At 38.7% G+C, this 16,085-nt stretch overlaps 1 protein-coding gene across 7 annotated transcripts in view; it reads right to left on the reverse strand.

The window, feature by feature from the left end:
• Positions 1-964: 964 nt before the first annotated feature.
• The window catches only part of CYLD (CYLD lysine 63 deubiquitinase), a 63,935-nt gene continuing 48,814 nt past the window's right edge, over positions 965-16,085 (reverse strand). For all 7 annotated transcript variants that reach the window (XM_031458461.2, XM_031458466.2, XM_031458464.2 and 4 more), the window contains 7 exons: positions 15,143-15,234; positions 14,263-14,329; positions 10,260-10,392; positions 9,223-9,331; positions 8,286-8,404; positions 7,784-8,000; positions 965-6,149 (listed from right to left, as the gene is read on the reverse strand). In XM_031458461.2, the coding sequence (XP_031314321.1) occupies positions 5,965-6,149; positions 7,784-8,000; positions 8,286-8,404; positions 9,223-9,331; positions 10,260-10,392; positions 14,263-14,329; positions 15,143-15,234 (922 nt within the window). In that variant the 3' untranslated portion in view covers positions 965-5,964. The remainder of the gene's footprint in view (positions 6,150-7,783; positions 8,001-8,285; positions 8,405-9,222; positions 9,332-10,259; positions 10,393-14,262; positions 14,330-15,142; positions 15,235-16,085) is intronic.

Here is a 16,085-nt window from a genome sequence, read left to right on the forward strand (position 1 = left end):
CGGCTGCTGTAGGCAGCATGTGCATTCCTCAGGTTTGAATGAGGGGAACATGCCTCTGCGAGCCCGGCCCCAGGACAAGAGGCCTAGCGTGGCCATGGTCCTCAGCCAGCCGGGCAGCCCTCCTTGGACAAGTTCTCGCTTTCACTTTATGTCCACCATCCACAGGGATGCAAAAGTGTGTGAACTATCCCTGTGCACTCACACGCCCACGAAGAGTCAGGAAAAAAAATGGGATCTACGGAAAAGCAGGCAAATCCTTGAGTCCGAACAAAGGAAAATCAGAATGATGTTAAAATGGCAAAGTTTCATTATCACCAATGTGCCATTTGGCCATGGGATTTTCAAACAGGAGAGAGTTCTTGAATGTACTATATTAATACAAATATTGTCAACTCGGACCGTTCTAGCTATAATAAGTGACAAACTCCAAACAGTGATTCCTGAGGAAGGCTTGCTGTATCAGTTAACTAAAAGAAGATACAAGTTTCAGCCAATGTAGCATCATGTAATCATTCCTCTGGGTGATACAGAGAAGTGGAGCCTTTAGGTGACCCCTTCGCAGCTGTGAGGGACCGGGACACACTCGTCTATAGCACACAGCTTTGGGCCCATGTTTAGAGGTGAACAGTGCTGGCTGGAGTGGATGAGAGACTGAATTGAGCAGAATCGAGCTTTAATTAGGTTTGGAGCTCAGAGATGCCAAGTTACTTCAAGAAATTACACGGAACCGTGATGCCAGGAGGGGACCCAGAGACGACTGGCACATCTCCCAGAAAAGAAAAAGGCTGTGAGGTTTTCTAAAACTACCGTGATGATGGCAGAGACTTGGCGAAGACACAGGTGTGCCCGGGACAGACTTTTCCTCAAGTGATCTTTCCTGGCACCACTGCAAACACTTAGGAAGTTGTGCTCAACTCCAGTTTTCCCAGAACCCAGAACCCTTCCCCAAAGAAATCAATGAAAAAGAACCATAAAAATTTAATTTTAATGATACAGAAATAGTATATATAGTACATTTCTTTCCACAGCAGCACTTCAATCATCTCTAAAAAATTTAACAAAATTAAGGCTAAATCAGAGCAATCTGATAGTAAAGGGATATTTTATGTGGTTTTATTTTTAAAGAATGTCTTCATAAATATAGAATGTTTGTCAGGCCAAAAAAAAAAATGTTGAACAAGATACCAAATATGGGAAATGTGATACAAAATGTGCTCCTTTATACCAATTTGCCCAGACCTACTTGTTCCATGGGAATTTCCAAACGGGATTTTTTTTTTTAATGAATGTTTATGACAGGATGCTAAGACTTTCAGGAGTACTATAGGCCATTTTAGAAAATGAAACCAAGGACAGTTGAGTCCCCAATACAGTCTCTCTCAAAAAAACACAAGTGGACGGGGTTTAAAAGTGCAAGAGAATCACATGTGAAGCTGTGTGCTCCAAAGAACAATCCCTCCGGACCTGGCCTGCCCCTGACCTGTGTTACAGGATGACGTTAAAATACAGTGAAACAAAAACAGCATCACTGACAAGACAGAGGGTCAGGAAAGCAAATGAGGTTCTTGAGTGACCTGCTCCAAATACTGACGTTTACTGCGCCCAGAGGAAGGAAAGTCTTTCTTTACCATTTTTTCCCCTTTTCTTTGCCCATGTTTGCTGGTTAGCTCTTTACCACTGCTTTCTGACTCAAGAGAGACCCTTCAGCTATTCCAGGATTTTAGAGTAAGATGAAGAGTCTTTTTTTCCTCTTTTGCTTTCCAACAGAAGTTCAGAAAGGAAACCAGACAACACAAAGCTGACCCCCCGCAGGCAGCCCCACTCTCTGAAGCCCCAGCCCCTGAGCAGCCACGCCACCCCAGGAGGCACAGAGAACCAGCTCTCAGGCCGGCCCTCCCTCCCCCCGCCCGCTCTCCTGCACGCTTCCGCTGTGCCACACTCTCCCCCACCACCCCCACTTGCCTTGGGGAATTCAAGTATTATTTTCTTTGAGGGAGAATGGTGAGCGTGTTGTTAACATCTCCTCAAGAAGGTGGTCTCATTTTTCATTATAAGCCTTACAGCCCCCCTACTTTAACAAGGACATTTTACTTTATGACAAGAGGACCTATTACCCCAGAGAAGAATCTTCTCATAGAAGGTTAACATTTTCATCATAAAGTAGCAGATAGTTTACATTTTTTCTTTCGCGTGACAATTTTGTTTTTCCATTTCTTTGGTTCCCAGAGCCTCAATTTCCCCTAAAGAAATTAAACGAATGGCAAATGTCCAAGTAAATAACATCCAATATCCTCTTAAGTGTGTTCCCAAGACAGGAAACAGCGGCGTGAGGCATCGATACTAAAACTCATTTCTGACAGAAATTCACGTGCAAACACAGAGACACAATATGAGAAACATACAATTACCCACATGTATGCAGAGTCATTAACACAATAACCTTGTGCAATCACACAGTCACATGAAGAGAAAGTTTTCCAGATCTTTTAGTTCAGGGCTTTTCAAGTCTGGCTGAGGGCCAGGTTCACCTGGCGGAGCTTCTGGCACTTCCTAGACCCCATTCCTGAAGAATCTCATCCAGCAGGCATGCATGGCTGGGAACCCAGAAATTTGTATTTTGTCCTATGAAATTCGATATTCCCACCCTTTGCTATATAGTGGAGGACACTAAGGTCCAAAGAAGTCAAGATGTTGCCCAAAACTAACAGAGCAAGCGATGGAGAAAGGGCTAGACCCCAGGCCCTTGTCCCCTGGCCCACCACTCTGTCACACCTCGCTGCCTCCCAGAGCATCCCCGGACCTGGCACCTGACACATAGGCTAAGCAACCATGAGGAGATACTCTGTTGGCAGAAGCAGGTGGTAAGCTGCTTGAGGGCAGGGACCATGCCTCATGTTCCTTTGGTCACAGTCCTAGGTAACAAGTGTCTGAGAAATACTTGCTGGTAGGCAGTCACTCAGCTAAGGCCCAATTCTGAATTCCCCACTCACATCTGTCTACGATCACCCAAGCAGATGCGAAATCATCTAGCTGGCTATCAAAATCCACCAGAGGAGGGCAGTAACGCCTCTGAACTGGTGAAGACGCCATGTTCGCCCAACAGGAATCTGAGCAACAATGCAAGTGCCATGAGATTAACTACCGTATCTTCCCCTTGTGCCTGAATTATGTGAATCATGTGAAAAAATAAACGAATCAATAGGATGGAAAGAAGCTATTTACCTATAACATTTGGCAAATATGAATTATAAAAATCCTAATCTAGCCTAAGGAGAGAATCTCTAGCAATTGTAACCACTATATTTTTTTGAGTTTTATTACTGTTTCTCTTGGATTGCAATGGATATTCCCAGTCTTTTTTTTGGGGGGGGGGGTTATTATTTATGTATTTTCTTAATCAAGGTACTGGGGGTTGAACCTAGAACCTCATGCATGCAAGGCATGCACTCTGCCACTGAGTTATACCCTCCCCCCGGGTATTCCCAGTCATAAAACATTCTTTTGTGGATGGAGTCCAACTCCTTTATAAAGCTGATAGTGAGGGACTGAACACATTATGACATGGTTGCTCTTCTCTCCCCACGCCCCATAAATATAAACTCTCACACACAGACAGACACACTCACATGTGTCTATTTAATGGCGGTGGGAGAACATGACTTGTCTTATGATCATTCTACTATATTGCCATCTTGATTGTAGACATGATAGGATACATGAAGAAAGGATAACCAAAACATTTAAAAAGCCAACAGGAAAATATTTTTTTTTAAGTTAAGGCTAAAAATTAAATAAATCAACAGGCACATGGGCCACTGGTGTCACACAGCCCGGCCCTGCCTGTGCCCACCTGACACCCAGGGCTCTGCGGGAGCAGGAACAAGGAAGGACTGCCTGGGGGTGGGGGTGGGGGAGCACCTAGGGCCGGGAAGGACCCTGCCTCCAAAGGAACCACCATAGCAGGCCCTGCATCCTCTACTGGGTGCTCACTCCCCAGGTGATACTAAAAGGATGGGAAGCTCTACTTGTAAAAATTGTCCTTAGAAACCATGTGTGGCTGAGGCCCCTCTGCTCGAAAGAGCCTCCACGCCCACGTGAGAGGAGCATGCAGCCACACACGTCTTCTTCAAGTCTTCTGTCACGAGGGGCCAGACAGGACAGACCTTCCTCAACTTTTTTGTTTTAATTTTTACAGAAAAGGAACTGTCTTCTCTTTCTTTTTAAAGACTTTTTAAATCGAGTCTTACCTATATGAAGATTCCTAATCATTCGTCCAGATGGTCTTTTACCACCACATGGATAAGCTCCTTCACCCGTTTACACATATTTATGAAGGAGTGACTGGACTGGTAGAAGGTCAGGGCTAGAAATGACCCAGGATCATGCATCCCACGCCCCTCACTTGCCCCGGAGAAGGGGCAGGGCCAGCCCCACAGCCCAGGTTCTCACCCTTGACCCCGGGGTCTAGTATCTGTCTCACCACCCTACCCAGGCACTGAGCAAAACCTCATACAAAAGTTGTGTATCTTTTCATTTCAAAAATGAAAACAATTACAAGATGAAAGAATTTTTGTATCTTACTATGATTTATAAAGCTAATAAATATTAGCAAAATGGAATGACAATCAAAGGGTAAACATGACTTTAAAAAAATAACTGCAGGGTTTATGAAGATTCTTTCCCTTTTTTTTTTTTGACATTCAATGTTTTATGAAGTCATATGCTATACACATATGACAATTTCTGTCTTTCTGCATGGTTAGGAAGTCATTCCAGAGAGACAACAACGCCACACACAACACATTCCACAGCACTGACATTTATAACCTACGCTTCTAGTCTACAGCGGCCACTGGTGAGCTGGACACACACTACGGACAGGAGCTAAGAAAACACTCATTTTCTACTTATTTAATCAGAAGGAGGGCGAAGCTGCTGCTAACGTTCATTAAAATATCTGATTCGTAACTGTCATTACCTCAAGGGAAATCAAAATGAATTTAGTGAGGGGACTGATTGATCAAATGTAAGTTCTGAACAATCCTACATAAAATAGTAGAAGTTTAGATATCCAATACATCTCTTCAGGGAAATTTCAGTGAGTAATCCTATATGCCAAATTAATGTTCACGTTTGCATAATATATTATTTATGTTTGATATGTTTGATAATATATTTATCACGCCAATATTTTAGTAAAATTTACTGTACCTCATTGCATAAAATAGAGTCTTTAAAAAAAAAAACTGTTAGCTGACAGTTACTACTATGAATGAAGAGCTGTATGCTCTAGTCCCCCAGGAAAATTACATCAACATGGACTTTTATGACAAAATCACTCATTTATCTCAAAACCAGAACAAGTAGAAAACACCAGTAAGGGAATCTGAGTACTTTTCTGACCACTACTGCAGAAACACAGAACTTCAGCAGATTGCAGACATGCAGGAATCAGCACTATATAGGAAAGAATTAACAAATCAAACTCAGTACAATTTTAATAACTGGATTGAAAGTAGACTCTTAATAAAACCAAAATGTCTCCTCCTCAAGGCAACCGTTAGCTACAAAGGAAAAATGATTTCTTGGTCCATAAAGAAGACATATTTATTTACATTCTCAATGGACTAAAAGAGGTTTTAAACTGTCACAATTAAAACTTTATGCTTCCAAAAATATCATATGATCAATGCACTTAACTTAAAGCTTCAGGTATTAATAACTTCATTTAGACTTCTTAGAAAACCAACACAAACATACTTTCTAGAGTGCAAAATGCGTCTTATTAAATACTTCGGTAACATAAAAGCAATTTGTTTTTAAACTCAAGAATCCTTTTCTGAAGGATCATCACCAAAAAGACATCCATTGCCGGCAATGGACGTTGAACAAAACTGCCAGCTCGAGTGAAATGCAACATGAAAACTTTGCATTCAGTTTCTGCACCTGTCCAGATGGCCCCGTTTATTTGTACAGACTCATCGTTGGACTCTGGTACATGCACATGTATGCATCACAAAGAAGTCTTCGTGCACAGCCCTGGATGCTTCTGGGGTCCAAGGAATGCAGATCTTCCAGAGACATTTTCAAGTACTCTACTACTTCAGGGCACGGGGTAACTTGAGGAATGTTGAAGCCATTCTGACCACCTATGGAAAAGAGCAAGAGCTGAATTGAGGGCAGGAAAGCTCTAAACCCTTTTGCTGCCCTGCCCACCAAAGCAACATTACAATTCTACAAATTCAGTGAAGGCTAATTTTCAGGACCTGAAAGACCCTGTTTTACTTCTGATTTCTAGAAGTTAAATCCTCTTTTTAACTCCTGACAGTCTCATTTCTTGGTTTCTGAAAGGATTCTGGGACCAAAAGTGAATATAACTAGTAAAAGGGCACACATGCTGAGCAAAGCCCAAAACCTGCTTCCCAGGCTTGTCTGTGCGCTCAGTCAGGGAACGACGCCACACACGCATCCATGCACAGCCTCCTCTTCACGCTCCCCGCGCACGTCACGGGAGCCTGTCCAGCTTGGAAAGAGCTAGTAAAGTGAACACTATTTTATTCCCCTAAATTTCAACATGCATTTGTCTGACTCTAGCAGAGTTTCGTTTTACGTTTCATTAGACTGAATGAAGATGCTATGGGGCGTGATCTTAGGGATTCCAGGAAAGGCTCTTCTGGTTTGGCCTCCAGTAGCTTTTCCAAATATGTCTGGAATCCCTATGGTTTTGAGCTACACTGTTAAATGTCAGTTGTAACTGGGGTAGGGACACATGTACAGATGGGGCTGTGCTATATCCCTCAAGCGTCGGAGAGCTGAGAAAATGTTGGGAACCCTTGGTCTAGAGCTTGGGCATCCGATCAAGAGGCTGCCATGAGCGGTGCCCTGGGTTACTGGGGGGCTGCACCAGAAGATGTGGGGCCTGGATGGAGAGCGTGGCTAAAGGAAGAGTGGGGTCTAAGAAGAATGGAGGAACACATAAGTCACACTTCACAACCTTGCCTGGGACCCGTCCTAATCTGTAAACGCCCTACAGGCAGGTGTATGGCTGCTTTGACAACAGTTTAATTTTTCTGAAACCTACTGGAGCCCCAAGCACTTCACATGCACTCAGTAAGTATTTGTGAAATAATGACAGAGCATCCTGGAAGATGGCCTGGAAGGTGCAGTATATCCCCCACTTCAGGAAGAAACATATTACACACAGAATAAGCCTACTTTTCCAAAGAAGGTATTTACTTCTATTCTTAGGTTTGTCATTTAGAAGACAACATGGTTAAGGATAAAAAACATAAATACTGAGGTCAGAAAGAGCGAGTTAAATACGAGCTCTGAGGCCTCAGGCACCTTAAATCTCAGTTTTAATAAGAGAAAAACAGGAATCATTCCCATCTTGCAAGGGTTCAGGTGTAATGACTTAAAGTACCTCCCAGGGACCTAGGCACATAGGTCCTTAAGGAATGGTGACTATGGCTTGTGCAGAAAATGAGAGGAGCCTGAAAGTCAAAGACAAAGCTGAACATAAAACTTCTCAGCCTCAAGTAAGAATTTTCAGATTCTTTTTTTTTTAAAGACTATATGCATGTCAAAATATCATAACAGTATTATTCCTTAGTTTAGGAGCAGAGCTATTAATGCATTTCAAGATTTCAGACTGTGTCACCAAGATATTCCTGAAAGGCTTTTCACAACACTACTGTATTACTCAGAACAGGCTCTCCCACTAGGAACGCCCCCACTACAAACTCGGGTGTGGCCACAGGTAGAAGAAAGGTCTGTAAAGTACCATCCCGATCAGCCATGCTGTCAAAGAAGAGCCAGGCCGAGTCGTCTTTCCCATACTTCACAAAAGCGACATAGTGGCTTGTTTCTATGCACAGAACAGCAAATAACTCCATCTTCTGGCAGGGGATGCAGCCGTGTCTCCAGTCCCAGTCCGGTAAGTCTTTGGGAAGTGACACTGGGTTGTATTTATGATTCAACCTCTTGGGATGCAGGTGGACCTAGAAGGGAACATGAAGAGAACGTCGTGAAGGAGCCAAACTCAGCGTCTGAAGCGAGCGGGCTCCACTTACTCTAACTGACTACATCCCCATACACAGCAACCGAGGACTTCAAGTGAAAGCAGCCTATCAAATACGCAGACGAGGCATAAACACTGCCACCTAACTATGAATTTTTAAATGTTCATTATGACTTTGAAGACTTTTCAAAACCTGAAATCTGCTGTATATGCAAATGATCTACTATTTATTAAGGGAATATGCGTTAAGTGAAGTGAAACTGACTTGAGTGTTGCAGGTTTTACAGAACTGCTTGATTTTTCCAGCGGAGATGTCAGGGTCGTCATAGCATTCTCTACACTCGTACACAGCGAGCCCTCCGCAGATCCGGCACTGCCTCGGGGCTGAAACGGGGGGGAGACGGAGGGGACTTTAGGCGGTTTTAAAGTGCATTCTTTCATTAAAAAGATTAAAAAGAAAAGTTAAGCTTTAAAAAGGATATGTTCATGGATGCAATAAAGTCTATCCCTCCCCATCCCTATAAACTTTAAATTGGATTCCCTTGGATTCAGGATATCTTTAAAGGCATTTTCTCTGACCAAATGACAATTTTTTTTAAATTCTAGAGTGTTTCCCCATTATAAAATGTCTACTGATGACAATTCAAAGATACAAGAAAGTATAAATAAGAAGACTGAAAAGCATCTACAACTTCAGTTAGCAAGAGGTAACCACTGTCAATGCTACTATGAATTTTCTCCAATAATTTTATACCTGCATACTGACATAACTCTGTCGTGTGTGTGTTTGTGTGTGTGTGTGTGTGTGTATGTCTCCTCTTGCAGAAAATATCACCAAACATACTAACCTTTCACGTCACAGTACATTATGACCACTTTCATATAACCATGGTTTTCAAAAACAGGAATTCTAATGGCAGTAGTTTTGTTGTACAGATACACCATAATTCATTTAACTACTCTCCTCTGGTTAACATACAGAGTACTTCTAGTTTCTTAATCATAAACATATTTACATATGAAATATTATTTATAAGTCTGATTATTTTCTCAGAATAAATTTCTAGCTTGGTATTCCCAGACTCTTCAGATACTGAAATGCTGTTTAGAAAACTCATATCCTATTAAGCTCCAACTCACAATTAATGTGAATGAGTTGACAGACTATTTCTGAAAAACAAACTAAAAAGTCTTATACTTACTGTCTTCAAGTAAATCTGTTATATTTAATTCCAGAGAAGGAAAAATTTTTTTAAATAGTTTAAAGTCTTTTCCAAATCGAGGCATCTGAATAATCAGACATGATGGTGCCTAAAGGGGGAAAAAAAGGATATATATTTTTTAGAATCAAAGTATCGAAAAAAAATTTCCCTGAAATGTTCATGAAATAGTCATGGTTGTTAAACCAAGCAGTGGTTCTGCCGTCACATGGATGTCCTGTAACAGGATCTGCGCATGAACACAGAGTGTACAGAAGAGCACCAATGAGCCACAGTCTCTAGTGGTCCGAGATCCTTGGTCACACGGACACCCAGAGGTCAGGAAGGTCTACAACCTTGGGTCTCAAATAGAGTACAGAGTGACATTCTATCTTGGGTTTATATTTTTAAAAGATTTTGGAAAAGCTGTTTTTACAAGTATAATAAAGAAACTGTCATCAACCAAAAGAAACTATTCCTTGTATTTCAACAAATAACTGTAGCTGTTAAAGGTTACCAGAACATTCCTTCAGAAGTGTATACAATGAAAATAAACTGCAAGCATGTACTACTAACATCATGAAGATACTCAGTAAACACTAAAAGAAATTTATATCACTTGTTCATTTACAGTAAGTGAGTTTAATTTATTTTGTCTCTTATTGAAGGAGGAAAAGTAAACATTCTCTTTTTGATATATATGGATAACATACTTGGGTAAAATGTTAAACTGGGTGAAATGACCAAAAAAATCCACAAATCTTATTTGCTTTAAGCTACTTAAAAGTTTTCAAGTTACAGATTAGGTTGATATTTTCTTTGGCACCAAAAATCCAGAAAGTTCAATCTTAATTCTAAGGTTATTTTCTTCCTACAAGGACAAAGTTGAAGCACGGCATACTTTTTAAAATTTGTGTTTTGTTAACAATTTGTGTTTCTAACTGTTCTTGTGGATTAAAAGTAATAGTTTTTGAATCTACTAGTCATTTTAAAAGCCCTAAGGACTTGCATATAAAATACAGTAAGTAATTACCACTAACCTCTGCAAATTTCAGGTTACTGTTGATAAAAGACCATTCTAACAATTGCTGAATTGTCGGAACTCCAACTTTCTCATTTTTTTCCATAAAAATTTGATAGAAGTAACAATCTTGTACTTTTTGACCTGCTGATCTAAAAACATGCAGGAAAAAACTAGATAATTTATTGATGAAGGGCATAAATCAAAATGTGAAGTGGTTCCAGAAACATCTGAGAACAGAAAAACTGTTGAGAACAGAAATCGATGGTGTAACTCAGACAGAACAGGGGCAAAGACAATCATTTAGATAAAATAATTAGATGTACTTATGCATAAGACCTTATTAATGATCGGTTCTAGCTCTCATATTGAAAAGTCCCCTTAGTGATTAGGAGAAAAATAATAATAACACCCGCAAGCAAGAAGCACTGTGTGAACAATAATAACCAGAAGCTAAAATCCCTTGGTCCAACTTAACTGTCCAAAGCTAGAAAGCAGCAAACTGCACTTAATGCCTGAAAAACAGGAAGGTAAATTCGCACACACCTGAATGAGACAGACCCTGAGAGACCTTCCAGATGCAACTTTTCAATTCCCTGAGATCTAGGGAAGGATAATCCTTCCTAGCAAGTCAAAAGCACAGCTGGGTGCAGAACTCAGGCGTCCTAACAACCCCTTACTGTTCTTTGCACTAAAGCAGGCTGTCTCTTTAGATGGCCACTTACTTATTCAACAAACATCAGGTGAGGGCCCACTATATGCCAATCACAGTGTTATCCTTATACTGAACATTTTCCTTTCTAACTATTTTACTATAGAATGCATTAAAATTAAAGACTAACTCTACCAAAAGATTCAATAATCTTTAAATTTACTACTTACCCTTTTTAGCATTTCTGGGTATAGAATCAGATTGTTTATAATTAGACTTGTTAGAGGATTTCAGTATTTTTAGGGAAAAATATTAACATGATCTTCCTAATAAAATCTCAGCTATTCAGAGACCAACCTCGAGACCAACCTCAGAAACGCTCAGTTTCCCAAAGCAACTTATACCCTGAAATAAACACCACTCATTTGGTAACAGCAAAGATTCTGGGGGAACCCACAACAACAACAACAAAAAAAAACAATAACCAAAAACCCTGAAGGTTATGCTGTATCAGTATTTTAACCAGTTGTTAATGACAATAAAAGGCCAGCATTTATCTGTGTGAGCTGAAAAGCATTAAAAAAAAATTAATAGGCAATAGAAAAATAAGCCAGGAAATTAAGAAAGCAGAAAGTAATAGAGGTCAGTAATAACAGAAATCAGAAATAATAATGGTGATGGAGGAGGGAGATGGTGGCTGAAGGGATCTCAGGGTGGCAAGCACAAGAGAAGAGACCCAGAAATGAAGATGCAATACCAACAGCTTTGTGATATTGGGATAGAAAACCTGCAGGGACAGACAACCACTCAAACCTCATGACTCAAGTTTTAGAAGGCTAATATCCTAGAGTAATTAGCTGGTCATTACGACACACATATATAAGAATCACAACAAAGCTGGTGCTGTTGTACAAAACTGTACAATTTACACTGCTGTCTTCCCCCCCCAAAAAATCTAAGAGCAGAAGGATACAAATATTGTGTTAACTTTAAAAGAAAACAAGAATTTTATGCATCTTTATTCTTAGAATTTAAGTCTGTCAAAAATTCCAAAAGTTCTTCAGCTATCATCTCTCAAAATATTGCTTCCTCCCTGTTCTCTCTAGTGTCTCCTTCTAGAACTATAGTTAGAATCTGTCTTCCATGTCTCTTACCTCCTCTTTCTTGTTTTCTATCTCTTTATCCCTTTGGGCTACATTCTAGGTAATTTCTTCATATCTATCTTCCAAATGAGCAGTTCTTTCTTAAGCTATGCTGCGCACACTGCATTCAGTGAAGTAACCCCTCCCAGCCATATATAATATATATGGATATATATATACACACACACACACGCATACACATTAACACACACACACACACATATATATACACACACTTTTTTATTCTATTTCTGGGAATTTTTGTTTGTTATCAAATCAGTATCCTCCATAGGTATCTAAGTCCTTTTTTCTCTTCAATCATTTTAAAATATTCATTTTAAGAACAGTCTCCTTTAGATTGCTTTACTATTTCAAATTTTTAAGGTATTCATCCTCCTGTTTGTTATATCAGTTCACTCTCCCTCAGTTAGAAAGATAGGTTCATGAAAGGAAAAAAATGACACTTGGGGAAAAAATGGCTAACTTTTAAGCATCTTTTTAAAATCTTTAAACTAGTGATTCTCAATACAAAGAGGCTGCTGAAGGAGGAGGGGAGGCAGAGCTTCCCAGGATCCTCTGCAAACTCCACAAGGCCTTCAGACACGGAAATGTATTCCTGCATGTCAGAGCCCTCCTTACCCTCTCTGAGTATCACCATAGTGTTCACCCTGTGTTATTACTCGGAATGTATCACATCCCCATGGTGAGTGGGGCTATGAAGAAAAAACAGACAACTGTTTTAATCATCTGAAATTTACCTTTTCAAGATGAAAACAGAAGTGATTTTTTTTCCTCCCAAATTGCCTGCTAGATTTCCTACATCATGAATTAACCATATATTTCCTTCCTCATTTGTGTCTAAAGGCTGACTTATAGAATACTGAAATACTAAATATAGTTAATTCTATATCTGAGCTTTCCATTCAGCTCTATCTATCCAATTTCTAACTGTATGCCAGTATCACACTGTTTTAATGTCTATTGTTTTGTCTTTATAGCTTATAATAGATTTTTAAAACCTATAATGTTTTCACTCATTTCATCTTATAGAGAATTCTAAAACTATTTTAACTAAGTTCCAAAAGGGGGGAAAAATTAAGATCTTGATTATGTACAAATTATTTTATGAAAATTAACATCTTTAAATTATTTAATCTTCCTATCTGGAACATAATCTTTCTAACTCATCAGATCTGTGCAAGTCTTTTTAAAAAACCTATCTCAATAAAATTGATTTCTTGGCATTTTACACATTCATAAAGTATGAAATTATCCCTTTTTCATATTTGCTAGTAGGTATACAGAAATATGATTGATTTCTCCATGGTTTTTTCCTACATGGCCAAATTACAAATTCTTGTGTTAATACTAACAGTCTCTAAACCATTCTCTAGGACATTCTTGGTATATCTAAAGCTATCACCATATTGAAACAGGTAATAAATACATTCTATCTAATTTCATTAGCTAGAACTTTCACAACAACATCAAACTCTAATTGTGGTTCTGTCCACCCTTCCTCCCTTCCTTTCTTCTTACTTGAATTCATCAATTCAACACTGGCATCAAAGGACATCACTTAAGACACCGAGTTGAGCAAGAATACTTGTCTGTGATTAGCTTTTAGGTAAGTAAATAGTATATGAGCAAGACTTTTCAACAAAGAAACCCAGACTAAAATGTAAAAAGGCCCAATATTCAATCTGGAAAGTTCATCTATTTAGAACATCTCACTAAGAACATCACTGCATTAGATTCAAGGCTTTCATTCAAGATGGGGGCTGGAGGAGAGACCAAGTTATAAAACTCGAAACAAGGGAGCTAATTTAAGGCTAAATTAATTCCTTGAGTGATGGGTAGTCAAAAACAGTGCTCCCACAGTGTTTAAGTTCAAATATTCTCTTAAATACCCTTAAAAGGGTTCATTAATTTAAATTACAAAAATACTTACATATAGTTTTATAAGAGAATGATTTGCAATAATATTTATTACTAGGGTTAAAATTAAAAGCACAGATTTATATTGGATTTGTTCCTCAAGTTAAGTGTGATACTATGGAGAAGACAATGACTTAAATCAATTTGCGTTGTAGGAACTGAACATATTAAAGATCCCTAAACAAATACAATGTTAAGCAGTCACTAAGAAAGTCATTTCTATTGAGTGATGGCAATGCAAACAAGGATTGTCTACTTTTCCAATGCTTCTATAACAATTTAAAAGTTACCTTATTTTTAACAATGGTTCTACCCTTAAAATATGATGAAATAGGATATTCAAGAATTCTTCAGGATCTAGGAGAAAAAGGATAAAAAAAAATCAAATACATCACAGACAAAATTTTTAAATCATTCCATGTTTTGTTTATAACAGTCATATTCCTATATGGAATTCAATTTCATAATCAATATTATTTCAATTTAAAGCCTAGTTCTCAAGTTTTCCTAGCAAAAGAAACAAGGGATATTTAAAGGTTATGATTACGTATTATGTTCCAATTTTGTCACAACTTTGAAAGGATATAATAATTCACATGCAGTGAAAGAATTTTCATTTCTTTGGGTGGGGGCTTAAGATAAGTAGAATAAAACCTGAAGCATGACCTTGTTTCTCCTGCTATTTACATAATTATCAAGTCTCTAAATATTACAGCTAATTACAATACGCTGTTAACACATTCCAAGTCAGGAGTTGAATCCCTGAGTAAATCCACTAGCTATGAATAGATTAACGCAGTGTCTCTGACCATAAACTTAATCCTCATCAGTCATTTACAACTTCCTTTATAACAAGGAAAGCTAAGTGAGAACTGTGGATGACTCAGTGCAACTCTTCACCACTGAAAAGGAAACAAGTCCCCGTATCGTTGCTGGGTGGAAAGCTCTCCATACTGACTCATAAAGTACGAGAACCAGCCAGCTTCTTCAAGGGGCTCATTATTCCAGTTATCACTCACTTTCAGAAGAGGGAAGAAAACTGTACATCACACGGAAAAAAATTATATTTTAAAATAAAACTCCAAAACTACACAGACATACACTTCAGCCAATAATGTAACATTTATGCTTTCAAGTTATTTTTAATATCTTATAAATTAAGATAGTCACCTTTTTCTTCAGAGGTAAATCCTGATGCAGCCTCAACTTTTTCAAGTATTTTCCTCAGTTTCATAATCTTTGTTGCACATACATATCCATATCTGTTAGCAAAAAACTATTAATACTGGCATACACATTAAATTAATAGTACATATTTTGAGAATCACACATTTCTTATATAAATCCAGTGTATCATAAATTAATAAGCTTGACAATTGTTCCAAAAAATACAATTATAAGCTTCTTCTTGAGGTTTGAAAATTTTAAAGCCTAGAATCAGAATTATCCCAGACACTATTACATCCTAAAAATAACTATCATTTACTAATACAAGAAAAAAATATTTTTAATTTCTGATGACTGGTTTTTTAATACTATTTGCTTAAGGAATTAAAACATTTATTTTACAAAACTGAATATACAATATTGAGAGAGAATCCTCTTAATACTAATGGATGAAATAGCCACCAAGGGGGACGGAAAAGGGCAGTGGTAAGAAATTGAAATTCTGAAATCTGCAGGCAAATCAATCATCATAATTACAACATTTTCTCTCATCTTTGTCTGAATACAGGATACATTCAATATGCCTAATGTCAATCCTTGACAAAATTTTAATTCTAAAAATGGCTGCAGAAGACACCTTAGAGGCCACTCTGGGCAAGTCAGAACCAGCTAAGATTACTGCATTTTTTATATTGACTATTCACTCACTCATTAGCTCTTTGCAGCCAACATACACTGAGCATCTACCATTTCCACAGTAACCTAGTCACTAGGAATACAAAAACGAATGAGGTGAAAAAACAGGGTCTCCGCTGTGAGAAGCTTAAGATGGAGAAAGCCGAGGTTTCAGTACCAAGTGAAAGCAGTCAGCTACAGTCTAGATATGACTGATGCAGACACAGGGAATCCTGATCACGGCTGGGCATCAGACAAGTTTCTTGCTGTG

This window comes from Camelus dromedarius, chromosome 9, assembly GCF_036321535.1.
Source record: "Camelus dromedarius isolate mCamDro1 chromosome 9, mCamDro1.pat, whole genome shotgun sequence".
NCBI classification, from domain to species: Eukaryota; Metazoa; Chordata; class Mammalia; order Artiodactyla; family Camelidae; genus Camelus; species Camelus dromedarius.